The 14,907-nt window shown below is 40.4% G+C and overlaps 1 protein-coding gene across 1 annotated transcript in view; it reads right to left on the reverse strand.

Annotated features, from left to right (window-relative positions):
• Positions 1 to 2,026: 2,026 nt before the first annotated feature.
• The window catches only part of TCERG1L (transcription elongation regulator 1 like), a 233,788-nt gene continuing 220,907 nt past the window's right edge, over positions 2,027 to 14,907 (reverse strand). Inside the window, exons 12-13 of the mRNA XM_089510167.1 lie at positions 5,650 to 5,768; positions 2,027 to 3,048 (exon numbers count right to left, since the gene is read on the reverse strand). Coding sequence (XP_089366293.1) covers positions 2,892 to 3,048; positions 5,650 to 5,768 — 276 coding nt within the window. The 3' untranslated portion in view covers positions 2,027 to 2,891. The remainder of the gene's footprint in view (positions 3,049 to 5,649; positions 5,769 to 14,907) is intronic.

The raw sequence follows: 14,907 nt of genomic DNA on the forward strand, positions 1-14,907 counted from the left end.
TGATAAATAGCTTTGGGCCACCCCACCACAACCTCTGCTTTGCAATGGATTTTATAGTATTTCTATATACTGTGTGGTAAGAGGCCTCCAATATCTAATATTGGCTTCCATGGTAAATCTTATAATGTCATGTTATAAACAACTGGTCAAACTCAGCCATTTAGGCTTTGTTAACATTTCCCCACAGTATGTCTAAAAGCCGTTTCACACTACTCAATAGCATTATGATTCCATTTTAGTTGCTACAGCAGCATCCTATGGAATCATGGGACCTGCAGCTTGTTGAGGCACTAGAGCTCTCTGACTGAGAATTTGAGTAAGAAGAGCCCTGGTGGTGCAGTGGTTTAATGCCTGTACTGCAGCCACTCACTCACAAACCACAAGGTTGTGAGTTCTATAACAGCCAAGGGCTCAAGCTTGACTCAGGCTTGCATCCTTCTGAGGTCACTAAAATGAGTACCCAGATTGTTGGGATCAATTAGCTTACATGTTGTAAACCACTTAGGGAGTGCTTAAGTGCACTGATAAGTGATATACAAAAGTACATGCTATTGCCGTTGCTATTTAAACATTTCTCCACAAACTACAAACCCAAGGATTCCATAGGATGGAGCTATAGCTGTTAAAATGGAATTGTAACATTATAACTGCATAGTGTAAAAAGGCTCTAATTCATTCTGCATTTGCTAGACATAATGACAAGAAGGCTAATCACTAAGATTATTGCACTGCCCTTTTCTGTCCTTCCATCCTGACCTTGACATGGGGTGAAAAATTTTAAGCATGCACTGTATTGCACGCCTCCATGCCTAAGCCGTAGGCATCCCATACCCAATCTGGACTTCTCTGGCAGTTTTTGAAAGAATGGGACTTTCCCGTTCTTTGCAAAGTATGAGACAAGTCCTGATCAGGTACAACCTGGGCATGGAGGTGTGTGATACAATCCATGCTTAAAAGTGTTCATCCTGAGCTGAGGTCAGGACAAAAGGATGGAAAAGGGCAGTGTGATAATCTTCTAAAAGTCACATAGGTGATTCCTTAACAACTATACATTTGGTGATCTGTATCCAATGACAATGCATCCAATTGATCTGCATTGGCACAGACCTTTCTCGTAAAATGACACATGTCTTTCTGCACTGGACTTCAAACTGCAGATATGTGAGGCTCATCTGAGTGAATGCTCATCCATATAACAACATAAACTAGATAGTCTGGTCTAGGGTTCACCCTGCAATGCTAGTTTTCTATGTGCAGCGAAATGTTTTTGTAAGGAGGAACATCTACAGCTCAAAATAGCATTACTGAGAATTGCCTAATTTACTGTTACTAGCTAATTTGTTTTTTGTTTCCTAACCAAAGTAAACAACCAGGAGACTATATATGCAGTTTACAAAAGTTTCCCTGCTGCACACTTGCCACATGTAGCCAAGACAAGTGATTATTTTTAGGTCTGCCAACTTGATATGGTGTTGGACTGTAACTCTGGAGACCAAGGTTCAATTCCCTGTTCAGTCATGGAAACCCATTGGGTGACCTTGGGCAAGTCATACACTTTCAGCCTCAGAGGATGGCAATGGCAAACCAATTCTGAAGAAACATGCTATGAAAATCCCATGGCATAAGACAGGTTGGCATAAGTCAGAAACAACCTGAAGGCGCAGAACAACAACATTACTCAAAGCACCTAAACTCGTGTAGAGCAGCCATTTTAAACTATTTAAACCTACTGCCCATCAGCCCTAGCCAGCATGACCAATGGTTTTAGGTGATGGGAACTGTATTAAAAAAAATCCGGAGGTTATCAAGTCAGGAAAGGCTGGTGCAGAATGTAAACGTTCCTGTTTTTCATCACCATGTAACAGTTCTGAAGTCTATTGCACCCAAACAGGTATGTTTTCTGACATAGTTTCAAACATTTTGGAAAAGAAAACTGGCCAGTAGTCTTAAAATATTTATTAATTAAAAAAAAGTTAAAATATTTGTTTATACAAAGATGAGACTAATCTCATGCAAACTCTTCGCATACAATAAAAATAACTCAAAATTTAGTAGGATGGGTTTACAAAATAACTTCTTTATAGTAGCTTTTAATAGAGAAGTGCTGCTCTTTTCTGTGTGCTTGGACCATCATTCAGAATAATTTACTTACAAAGCATTTGTTAAAAAGATTTATACATTGTTCTACAGGAAACAATGCCAAGATTTTCACACTCTTCACTATGGTTAACAGTTAATACCCTATTACTACTACTACTCAGAAACTAGACTTAGACCTATGAACATTGAGTAATGATATCCTCAGTACCACTGAACATTCTGAACCATAAATATACAAAGCTGCCCAAACATAGCTGTGCAGCCCAGTCTTAAGCATGTTCACTAAGAAGTAAATTTCCATGAGTTCAGTGGGTCTTACTTCTGAGTGACTGTGCATGGGAGGACAGCCTTTGATATTTTTTTTCTTTAAATAGTTTTTTTTTCTTAAAAAAAGTCTTGAGGTTATGGATGACATCTGCTTCTGCTTAATTACAAATCACACTGGATTTCAAATTTGTGTATATTACAAGGAATTTGCATAATTAAAACAATTAAGGGCTCGACATATCATGGTAATTAGAAATGCATTAAACTCGAATGTTGTACAAAAGAGAGCTTCAATATGAAACATTAAGTCTCTGAGAATGAAATATCCAACAGATTCCTGCCGTACAGCCTTGGATGTACTTTCACAGAATCTTCCTCTGCACTAGTGGCTCTTGGGGTTATCTGGATTTTCTTGAAAGTGAGGGATTTGAAACTCAAAAAGATGACACAAAATGCATGCCATTCCTTTCCTCCACTCTAGATGCCACAGTATTTGACTTCCCTTCATATGGCAGATTTCCTTTTTATCTCATTTTACGTAGTCTTATCCTATTCTCTTTGTCTCTCTTTTTAAGGATAAGTATGAACTGATTGAAAAAATGTTCTTGGTCTTTCTTCTTCTGAACAAGTCGAAATCGTTGATCTGTACCATATTTCTCTGCAAACTCTTTAAACGTTGTTCTGAGAGAGGAAGAAAGACAGAAAGGAAACAATGAACAAGAAGCTGCATTATCACAAAGCTCTACAGTTATCAATACACTTTCATATTTTTTGAAACTATGCATCTCTCTTTTTATGACATTTTTCTCATGAAATCACTGCTACTGCATATATTGCCATTGTCACCAGCAATGATAGAAAATGGAAAGAAATCAAGATTTCAAATTTTAATTGATCTCCTTTGCTTCTCATCCTAAGTCATTTTCCCTAGTTTCATGGAACATGGCCTATCTCATTGATTTGAGGAATAATTAGTATGCCATGGACCATCCAGAATAATTTGACAAGATTCTTCAAAATTAAGAGAGTTATTTTTTCCCCTTAGCTTTAGCTTCCCAGTCAGCAAAGTGACCCTGGGTGGCCGAGACTTGCGCTTGGTGGGCTGAGGGGCTTCCGCCTGAGAGGCCTCTCTTGCCTTGGAGGACCTCTCTATGGTTGCTCCTTCCGGTCCTTTGTTCATCTGATTTTGAATGTTGTTTATTCCATGCTGCCTTTGTTATTGCCTTTTTCAGAGCCTTCAGGGTGAGTGAGTGTTAGGGATGATGGGAGTTGCAGCTCTTCTCCTGGCTTTCACTCTCACCCCCCTGGTCAGCGGAAGAACAACCAGTTTGACCAGTAGCTCTGAGAATTGGCTGGAGATGTCTTCCAATCTTCTCTGAAGTCTGCTGGTTCTTGTTCAGCTCTCAAGACACCAGTCAACACAGTAGTCTTCTATAAAAGATCTACTTTTATTCTAATATATACACTATGCACAAAACAATTCACTACTCACAAAACTCACTCTACTATACTCCTCAATACCCACAAAAAATATTGCCATACATTATTGCTTATATAGGCATTTGTCTCTCCATTCATTATACAGTTGCCACCTCCTGGGCGTGTACATACATTATGATTGACATATCATACTTGGCTCAATCTTCACCTCACATTGCATCATACATTGCTGTCCACTCAATGACTTTCAGGTGATATCAATTTGCACCTTTTCAGTTTGTCCTTGCCACATGTGTCCTTGGCTTTTAGGAACTTCTAATTACATTATATGCAACACCTATGTGCCATTTCAATAGCTTTTGCTGTGTCATGTTACTTTCAAATACATTCATATATATATTATATTTCTTGTGACTATATATCCCATGTTGCTTTTTCCTGACAGGGAGCTTGTTGCCTCATCTCAAAGTGATGTGTCCCAGCGATCTCTACAGTTTAGAGATCTGTCATTCATGAAACATGCTGTTGCCTTAATGGGTCGCAGGTCCAAATGCAACCAGCTGGGTTGTGGGTTGACCATAATTCTGAGAAGGCTCAAAGGCTCCCACCTATGCCCAGTTCGAACTATGTGGGACTTTGTGTCTGTTTGCCCTCACTTTTTGTTCACGCCAATGGATTGCCATTGTCCAGATACCAGTTCGTGTCAGTACTGTGCATGGCAATCAAGCAGTTGAGCTTCATGCCAGAAGACTATGGTGGACATTCCTTTCGCATTGGGTCAGTAACCTCAGCATCCCAGGCCAGGATGTCAGTGAAAGCGATCAAGAAGATGGGCAGGTGAAGGTCGAAAGCATACGCTGGTTATGTTCGCCCGCACTTGGACCAAACAGTTGGTCATTAGTTCGTTGGGGTTGGTGGAAGCATTCCTTTCGGAACGTCTTTGGTGGTGGAGCATAGGTCATGATCTGGGGTGAGTGGTCTCCAGGGCTGCAGAGCACTGGAGTGGGAGTCCTTGGGGACCTGGGTGCGCTGAGGGCATACGTTGTGGCCATTGCGGGGGCCATAACGTTATTGCGTTGCCTGGTGACTAGGGGCTCTTGGAAATACATGCAATCGAATGGTTGCTAGATGGCGTCCCATAGCCCCTAGGCCACCCCGACGTCCGGCCGGGTATAGGCCATTGCGGTCATCAAACAACCGGGGTGTTGTTCAATAATCCAGATCCTGACCTCATGCTTTGGGCCAACCCTGCACTGTTTGCTGTTTGCTTGAAATAAAGTTGTGGCTTTTCCTCCAACTATGCTTATGTGCTTCTTGTGGTGGCGCCCCTCCTAGGCAAATTGTATTTTCTCATCTGAGAAGTGAATCACCTCAAGACCTGAAAACTTCATTCTGTTGCAGGTGTAGACTATGACTTATTGCATGTGTCTTTGCTTCAATTCAGGGTTCAGTCTACTGTTTGATGACTATCCCTATAGCAGGGTTTCCTCAAGACTGCTCAAAGAACAAAATTTGATGGTATAATAGTCTGAGCAATGGACTGGGTCTTGAGAGAGCTAGTTCCTGAACCATGAAACCTACTAGGTGATCTTGGGACAGATATGCTCTCTCAGTCCAAACTGATAGGGGTGCTGTGAGAGAGTGGGAAGGAGTAGTGCTACACCTAGAACATTGAAGAAAAGATGTGACAATAATGTAATTAAGTATTAATAAATTAATTAATTTAACTACACATCCATATTTAACAGTCTGTAGGTTTCACTCGAACAAAACTCAGTTCTAGTTTGCATCTTCCTTCAGAAGGTTCTCAAATGGAATTTATATCAGAAAGCAGCTCTATACCTTGGTGATAATTTAGCTTCTTCCAGCAGCTTTCTGAAGTCTTCTTTAGCGAGTAGTAGCTTGTTTTTCTTTTCCTTGTATTCTTCTCTGATCCGTGTTTTGACAAACTGCTCGAATATCTTCATTTGCAAAGCAGAGGGAAAAACAGATCACACAACATTGTTAAATCAGTTACCTGTTAATATTCTATCCAGTTAATAAATCTTCATGTTTACTTCTAGAACATAATACAAAGCAGGATATTTAGAAGCTCATGGAATTTCCCTTAAGAAGTTCAATGAATCTTTAGGAAATAGGAGGATCATGGGGACAGTTTATAGGGAAACAATGACTTGAAGGCACACAGCACACACACACACACACACACACACACACACACACACACCAGTAGGGCTGGGGAAAATGTGACACTCCAGAAGTTGTTGGATTTCTTCTCATGAGTCCTTGTAAACATACACAGCGGCATGTAATCATGGAAGTAGTAGATCATGAAGTTCAAGAGGTCATGGATTCCCCACCTTTGCACGTAAGGAACGTCTCTTTTTCCACCCCTATGTTTGTCTAGAAGCACCATCTGTATCATTCAAAGTATCTATGTACATCTTTCTGTTTTTTGGGTCAGGGGGCCATTGCTGGAAGAATTTAGATCACTGGTGCCAGGATGACCACCCTATGGCCAGTCTATGGCCAATGGAGACTGAGGCTTCCTAGGCATCCCCAACTGCAGTTTTGAACCAAGGAGAAGGGAAGTGCTATTTCCCTCCCAGGTTTGGAAGGGTAATGATTCTTCTTTTGTCAAGACTGCAAAGCTGTGGCTCGATGGTGCCCAGGATTCACCACACGTACACGATACAGCATAATGAGATGTTACCTCCATGTTCAGTCACCAAGAGAATTCTACCTGGTTTCTGGATCCCACCTGCAGTTTTTAGTAATAACACAGATATATTACCTGAGTTCATATGTCAATTTGCTTGGGTAACAGATCACAAAAAGAAATCAACAAGACCATTTAAGTGTATTTGTCACTAACTGAATGCAATGATGCACATGACTCGAACATTAAAAGGGATAGATAGGATGTCATTTTATTGTCCTTCATCTTTTTGGTTTGATTCCTCAGTCACCATTATAACAGTTAGGTGGAACTGATGGTGTACAGGCTTGTGGTGGAGATTTATTCACCAGTCTTCCATTGACAAATTTCTTTGTCTCTTTTTTTCCAGAAAAAGAGTAGCCTGAGAGATGAAGGGCCACTCAGACAATCAGAGGGCGGGGGACATTTTGCCCCAGGGCTGCTCTTTGCCCACTCTGGTTTAAAACAATGGTCCCACTCACAGGAACACACTACTATGTCTGCTGTTGTGCTTCTACTCTGCAGTAGCTCTCCAACAGTATAGCAGAGAGGCAATGAACAGTGATCTCCCACTGCCCAATCTCAAGCCACACCAGGGAGAGAAAAGATATGGCAACCAAACTACATGGAATTTTCACTAATGAAATGAATGGAGTAATGAAACAGATTATTTCCCCCTGTAGCTGATGCATACCCCAGAACTTCTTGACTCTAGTCAAGAGAACCTGGGTAACAGGACCTCAACAGAACAACTCAGCAGAAGACCTCAAATAGCTGCTGCCAGTTGGATGACAGAAAGATGGGCTCGATAAACCATATTTCACTTAGTGTAGCAAAGTTTCATATGTTCATAAAGGGACTTCAACAAATCTCTGGTAGGTATGTAAATGAGGCAATTGTGTACTTCTTGATCATACCTAACAGTAATTGATTTGACAGGCAATATCTGGCTACAAAACCAAATTGCTTTCACAAAAACAATTTTAGTTCTGTGTGCTTTAGTAGTCATAGAGTATGTTCCCCAAGGCTCGTGATATTACACCATTTATGTCTGTAGAGTAATCATAGTTAATCTGCTGTGACCTTTCCATTGTAATTGATGTGTGAGAAGACACAAAATGCCAGTAAAATGAGAGAGAAAGTTCAATTCACAATCTAATTTGACCCACTTAGTTCCAGCATAGCTGCTTTCTTGTGGAGAGATTGGAGAGGAAGCAGCTGGATCATTGTCCTAACTAATGTGAACTATAGGCTTTTGGACAGGAACGGTATCCTATCTGTGTTCTTTAGAGCAAATATTCAAGGGTTGGATGTTGAAAATATATCAAGGATGCTATTGTGAAGTATTGTCTTTAAACCATGGAATGAAAGGTGATGAAGCAGCTTCCTGGCTAACTGTGGCGCGTTATAGACTGCCATAAGGGGCGTCCTCAGGACGTCCTAGGTTTAAAAAGGGGCGTCACTTCTTGACGCCCCCAAGCCTAATATGTCCTGAGGACGTACAAGATGGCGGCACCCCATCTACATGGGGGCCGCCATGATGGCGTCACAAACGCGCCACCTCCAAACGTGAGGGCACTTAGTGTGCCCTTTCATGGGTGCAGGAAGGAGCTCCAAAACGGAGCTCCTTCCTGGTCTTGCGTTGCTTTAGATGGCTGCGCCAGCGACGCAGAGGAGAAAGGGGCCAAGCAGCCCCTTTCTCCTCCTCCCTGCCACCGCGGTGTGTCCTTGGGACTTGAAGCCTTTTGCCACTTCCCCGCGGCCTGGAAAGCGGCGGATCGGGGCCTCAGTGGCTGCCGCTCTGGCCGCTGAGGCCCCGATCCGGCGGGGAAAGGGGTGGGTGCAGGCCGCCACTTTTCGGCGGTCTGTAATGCGCCTGTATCATCACAATTTGTGACTTATTTGACTTATAGACTGGCATGACAAATTGACCAGTTTATGGTACACCAACTGTGGAATTCCCGTAAGGCCCAGCTGGCAGCAACACTCACTTTATTTAGGCGCCAACTTAAAATCTACTGATTCATCAAGGACTTTGGACCTCATTAATTCAACCCAAAGTTAGTTTTTATTGTTATTTTCTATAAAAAAACCTGTAAAATATTTTACATCTGTTTTTAAACGATGATTATGTTGTTAATATATATTTTAGCTTATTTGAATTGTTTTACTGTTTTGAAACTATCTGACCTACTATTTGTAATATGAGATCTTGATATACGGTGGAATATAAATATTTTAATAAATAAAAAATAAATATAAATTAATTTGCCTAGAAGACTAATTGCAAGAATCATCAAAGTGACTCAAGTGAACATATTTCCAAGTAGAATAATTTGAAGAACAGAATTTATGAAGGAGAATTTTAACTTGATAGGGGGGTCAAGTAGGACAGCATGTGACTGTAGGCAGGAGATCCCAAATACAATCCAGATAAGACTTGCGAAAATATAAGCCTGAAATCTTGAATAGCTGATGCTTGTCAGTGTAGACAGGATTGAAGTAGATGGACCAACAGTCATCCTTGGTAAGATGTCGCTTCCTTTGCATGCAAGGTTTGTGTTTTATGGAGAAAAAAAAGTTATGCAGAAACAGAATCCTCCCAAATGTAGCTTGACTTGACTGATGAAGTCACTTTTAAAGATTATAGACTGATGCAACCCCAAAGCACCAGACCTTGGAACAAATACTTTACAAAGCTAAGACTCCCAAGATCTCCCAGTTAGTGTGGCCAATGGAAACTGCAACCCAAGAAAGTAACTTTCCTAAGCTCTGCAAAGAACAGATGCTACTCTGCAAGATGAGAATTTAATGGTCAGAAGCCTATGGTTACATTTTATACTAGAAAATTAGTTGTGACAGGCTAACTAGTTGTGAGGCTATTATATCTAGCCAATTTCCAAACCCAGTGCAGGAGCTGGGTGCCCATATAGCAAGTGCAAAAAGTTGCTCTAGTTTTGATTAGCTCTTTAGGAAGGTGGGGGCAGAAGATGGAATTAGTCCCTCATGAAAAATAGATGCTCAGCTTTGCTGATTTTACAGGAATCTGTGAAATACACTTGGATCAGATCCCTCCTATTCTCAGAACTGTAATAAATATATTTGCTGACAGTAGAGCCAAGACTTATTTTAATTATTTTTAATGAAAACTTATCAGGCTCTTATAGAAAACACAAAAACAAAAACAATCTTAGCAGGATCTTATAGGAAAAAATAATATCCAGTAGATCTTACTTTCCTCCTTTCTTGTACATGCCAAAGAGTAATTTAACAGGAAGCACATTTTAATAGTTACAGGAAAAAGCTCTCCACGAGCTCAAAAATAGAGGGACACATTAAGTTAAAATTAATAAATGGCTTCTCTTGGCATCTGAACAATGCTATTTCCAGACATAAAAGTTCACCCATTTCATTTATCTCAATGCTATCAGAATTGTTGTATCATTGTGGGCAGGGCTGATACCAATCTGTTGGGACATTATGATCAATAAAGAATTGCAAAGTGAAAAAGCAGAAGGAGAGTTTGTGTCTAATCAAAAGAGAACATGAAAGAGCATTGCTTAGTCATTTGCTTTGCTAGCAAGGAGGTCCTTCTGAAATCTCAACTCTGACTTGCTCATAAATCTGAAAACAAGGAAGAAAGAATGTAGACTGCTTCCTTTTACTTATAGAGAGGTCTTTGGAATAGTCAGCAATCAATTCTCTCTTTTCAAATTCCTTATTTACTTGGAAAAAATAAAGAACACAGTCCATAATCTGCCAAACAATTTTATGTCTTTTCTTTAAAAAATAATGTTCATATCCCAGTAATTTATGACACTGTCTAGGTTTGTGCAAAGTTCCATGGGCAACATCTTTGCTGGAACATTATCCTCAAAATAAATAAATAGAGAAAGAAAGAAAGAAAGAAAGAAAGAAAGAAAGAAAGAAAGAAAGATGTGGTAGAAATTCTCAGTATTTGTAATAGTGGTGCAGCATTTAAACATTAAAATACTGTTTAAATGCAATATTAAATTATTTTAATGTAAACTTTTTTTTTACAATGTGAGATCCAAGAGCTTCTTCTTTTTTCTTGTTTTTTAACTTTAAAAGTGAATCTACATGACTTAAAGATTTGTTGGGAACTTGAATGCACACATCTTGCATTGTAAAGACAGCCATCTCCCGTATCCCTGCATGTAATACTACAGTGCGTCTGGGTTATACGGCGATGGAATAGGCAATGGCATGTGCACAAGCCCATTGTTTTCAATGAGGCTTGAGCATATGCAGTATTTGCCTTACGTGGGAGTCCGGAAAGGATCCCCCATGTAAGGCAAGGGCACACTGTACTAGTAAGGGATCAAGATAATCATGGATCATCTTTCTTTGGTGTCGTAGCTATACCATCAGTGGTTATTCAGCAAAGTAGTATCATTTTTCACATCTTTTTGTAAATCCCTCAGGCACCTCATAAAACAACCAACCTAAACTTTCATCCCTAACTTCCACACTGTACAAGAGACACAACTTACAATAGAATCTCAGTTGCAAGAAACAAGATACCATACACAGTCTCAAGAACAGCCTTAATATTGTCATCAAAGAAGCTGACAAAGGAGGAGTGGTAGTTATCATGGACAGGTATGCCTACATACAGGAGGCTGAGAGGCAAGGATCCAACACCACATTTTACATAAACCTATCTACCAATCCTACAGAGGAGTACTGGGAGTAATTACATAGGCTGTTCAGGGAATTTCCCATGGAGGTGCAAAACCAAATCTTCATCGACACACCCCAGGAGCCCCGACAAGGTGCATTCTACCTATTACCCAAAATACATATACAGGGCAACCCTGAACGGCCTATCATCTCCAGCATTGGAACACTTACAGTTGGTGCCTCCAAATATATGGACAATAGCCTTAAACCATATGCCATCAACACTCTCAGCAATGTGAAGGACACCACAGATTTCCTATAAAAGATACAATCCATCCACAGCCTTCCAGGGAACACCATTTTAGCCGCTATGGATGTAGAATCCCTGTACTCCAACACTCTGCACAAAGATGGAATATAAGCCACCAGGAACATCACTGCAGATCAGAACTTATCAGACTCAGCCACCAAGGTCTGCCAGTTTGTTCTCACACACAATTACTTCACGTTTGGGAACAAAGTAAACCTTCATGTTAATGGCACTGGCCATGGGCACGTGTATGGCACCACAATATGCCAATATCTTCATGGCCGACCTAGAACAATGCTTTCTTAACTCCTGCACCTAGAAACTGCTCCTCTACCTGAGGTACATTGATGATATCTTCATAATTTGGACTCATGGAGAAAACTCACTCAAGACCAGGGGTAGGCAACCTTTTTGAGCCGGGGGCCGGGTTGCTGTCCCTCAGACAACTGGGGGGGCGAAGCCAAAAAATAAATAATTAAATAATTTTTAACAAATTAAATAAATAAACCGGGATAGATGTAGGACAAAATTTTCAAATGGAGGGCACTTTTTAAAATAAAAAATGGAGGACATGCGAAAAAAATTGCTGATTTTTAAAAAATGTTAAGATAAATGCATGTTTCTGAGGTTTCTATAGACAATTGCCCCACCATGCCCCTCGCGCAAGAGGCCAAAGGCCCCGGCGGCAATCGGCAGCATGACCGGGCTGAGGCCGGTCCCAAGGCCTCGCCGGGCCGCATCCGGCCCGCGGGCCGCAGGTTGCCTACCCCTGCTCAAGACATTTCACCAGAATTTCAACAACTTCCACCCCACCATCATCATCTGCCTGGAACTATCTACAGAACAATTTCACTTTCTGGACACCACAGTACAGCTACAAAATAGACATCTAAGCAACACACTATATCGCAAACCCACAGACTGCTACATGTACTTACATGCCTCCAGCTTCCACCAGTTTCTCCAGTTTCTCCAGCCAAGCCCTCTGATAGAATCACATCTGCTCAGACCCACAAGACAGGGATGTCAAATTCAAGGAATTACAACAAGCATTCCTCAAACTACAGTACCCACCACATGAAGTAAAAAAAACATATAAATAAGGCAAGACGTGTACCCAGAACTGATCTATTATAGAACAAATTGAAGAGAGAAAATGACAAAACCTCACTAGTGATCACATACAGTTCCCATTTGGGACCTCTCAGGTGTATCATCAATGAACTACAATCCATTCTGGACAATAATGCCATTCTTTCAAGGGCTCTTGGTGGCAGATCTTTACTCGCCTACAGACAGCCTCCAAAAGTCAAACAGGTACTCACCCACAGGAAGACACATAACACAGGTACTAAGCCTTGCTACAAACCAAGATCACAACTCTGCCCACACATTTATCCAGGAAATGTCATCACAAGACTTAATGGCATCACCTATGATATTAGGGGGACTTTCACATGCTCATCCTCCAATGTGATTCTTGCCATACTATGTCATCAATGCCCATCAGCATTCTACATCGGACAAACAGGCCAGTCCCTCCACCAGAGGATAAATAGACATAAATCAGACATTAGGAATGGGAGTACACAAAAACTGGTGGCAGAACATTTTAGTCTTCCTGGAAATTTGATCTCAGACCTCAGAACAGCGGTCCTTGAACAAAAGAACTACAAAGGTAGAATGGAAAGAGAAACAGCAGAATTGGAATTCATCCATAAACTACAGTCCCTCAGCAATGGATTGAACAGGGATAATGTCTTCCTGGCTCAGCACACACATTTCAACATTATCTGACCCCATGCTCAGGAGGGCATCCTACACTCATCTATTTTCCCCATGTACAGGCTAGTTTCCAAAGCCAAATTTATCTTGCCTCTTCATTGGCTAGTTCCCAATGCCTTTGTTCACTAATGGCCATAGTTAAAATTGAACTTGCTACTTCATTTTCATACACAAAGGATTTTGAATTTGAATTGACATTCTCACATACCAATGGCATATATATGTCTGTCCCTGGTCTCCACTCCACTAACTGCATCTGAGGAAGTAGATTGAAGTCTACAAAAGCTCATGGTGCCAACTTCTTTCTTTCAGTTACTCTCAAAAGTGCTACAAAATCTCTCTACATACTGATTCCACATTGTACTTCAGTCTCCACACCCCTAGGTAAGAATTATAAATGTTGAGACGTCTGTGATGTCGTTGGCTTCAGATTAGCCTTAGTACAGTCCAGAATTCTCATGTCCCAAACTATCATCTTATTTTGTATAAGATATGCATTATATTCTGCAATAATACATTATATTTTACAACAACAACAATTTTATGAAGCTGAAGGCTTTCATGGCCGGCATCCATATTTTTTTTGGGGGGGGGGGGGTTCGGGCTATGTGGCCATGTTCTAGAAGAGTTTATTCCTGACGTTTTGCCAGCATTCTCTGAAGATGCCAGCCACAGATGCTGGTGAAACGTCAGGAATAAACTCTTCTAGAACACGGCCACATAGCCCTAAAAACCCACAAAAAACTAATAATAATTTTATTTATATTTCCCGCTTCTCCTTGCAGATCGATTACAATAAGTGTGAAAATCAAGTACAATAAGTGTCTCCATATCCACCATCCAAATTTTAAGGAAGTAGAGCTCTGGAAATTTTAACTCTAGAAATTCAACTCTAGAGATTCTATGAAAATCAAGCACCCTAATGCAGCCATTAGGGATTTGCTACATTATCTTTCTTTAAGACTTCCTCTATACCTAATTTTAACTTCTTGCACAGTAACTGTTTGAAGGAGACATCCGTAAAGGTGAGGGAATTAATCCAGCAATATATATCTTTCCAATTGATCACAAGAACAACATTTATCACACATCATAAAAGGCCTTCCTCTGATATTAGATTTTTTTTCTTCCATAAGTATGAACACAACTTTAATCTTCTTTATAAGAGGAGATGAAAATTGCTTTTCATAGTCGTTTCCCTTAACGTATGCAATATATTCCAAAAATGAGGCCCATGTCACCAATGTTTCAAAAATAATATCTATTGTATAGGCTTTATGGACTGTTCATTAAGTAATTTTATTATATCATGTACAGCCTTGATAAATGAAAAGCACAATAAAGATTGCTTGACTAAGCAAGGTCTAGACTGTGCCATTGCTTGAATTAGTGAAAAGAAACAGAGTGCTCCCTTTTGCTTCACAAAGCCTTCTTCTGAATAGATTGTTAGTTTCCAGTTCTGAAATTCTCAGTTATAACTGTACCCTAAAAATGCAACCCATCTTTGCTAACAGCCAATGCATTTTGGAGATCTCTTACTTCAACATTTGTGTTTTACAAGCAAGAGATAAATTTGCAGGGTTACGTTTTAGGAATGATAATGAACAAACTGAATCCAGAGGTGCCCTGCTTTTCATACAAGAAGCCTTCCACTCACAGAGGA

This window comes from Sceloporus occidentalis, unplaced genomic scaffold (genome assembly GCF_023333645.1).
Source record: "Sceloporus occidentalis isolate IW3139 unplaced genomic scaffold, rSceOcc1.0.p SCAF_2, whole genome shotgun sequence".
Taxonomy (NCBI): Eukaryota; Metazoa; Chordata; class Lepidosauria; order Squamata; family Phrynosomatidae; genus Sceloporus; species Sceloporus occidentalis.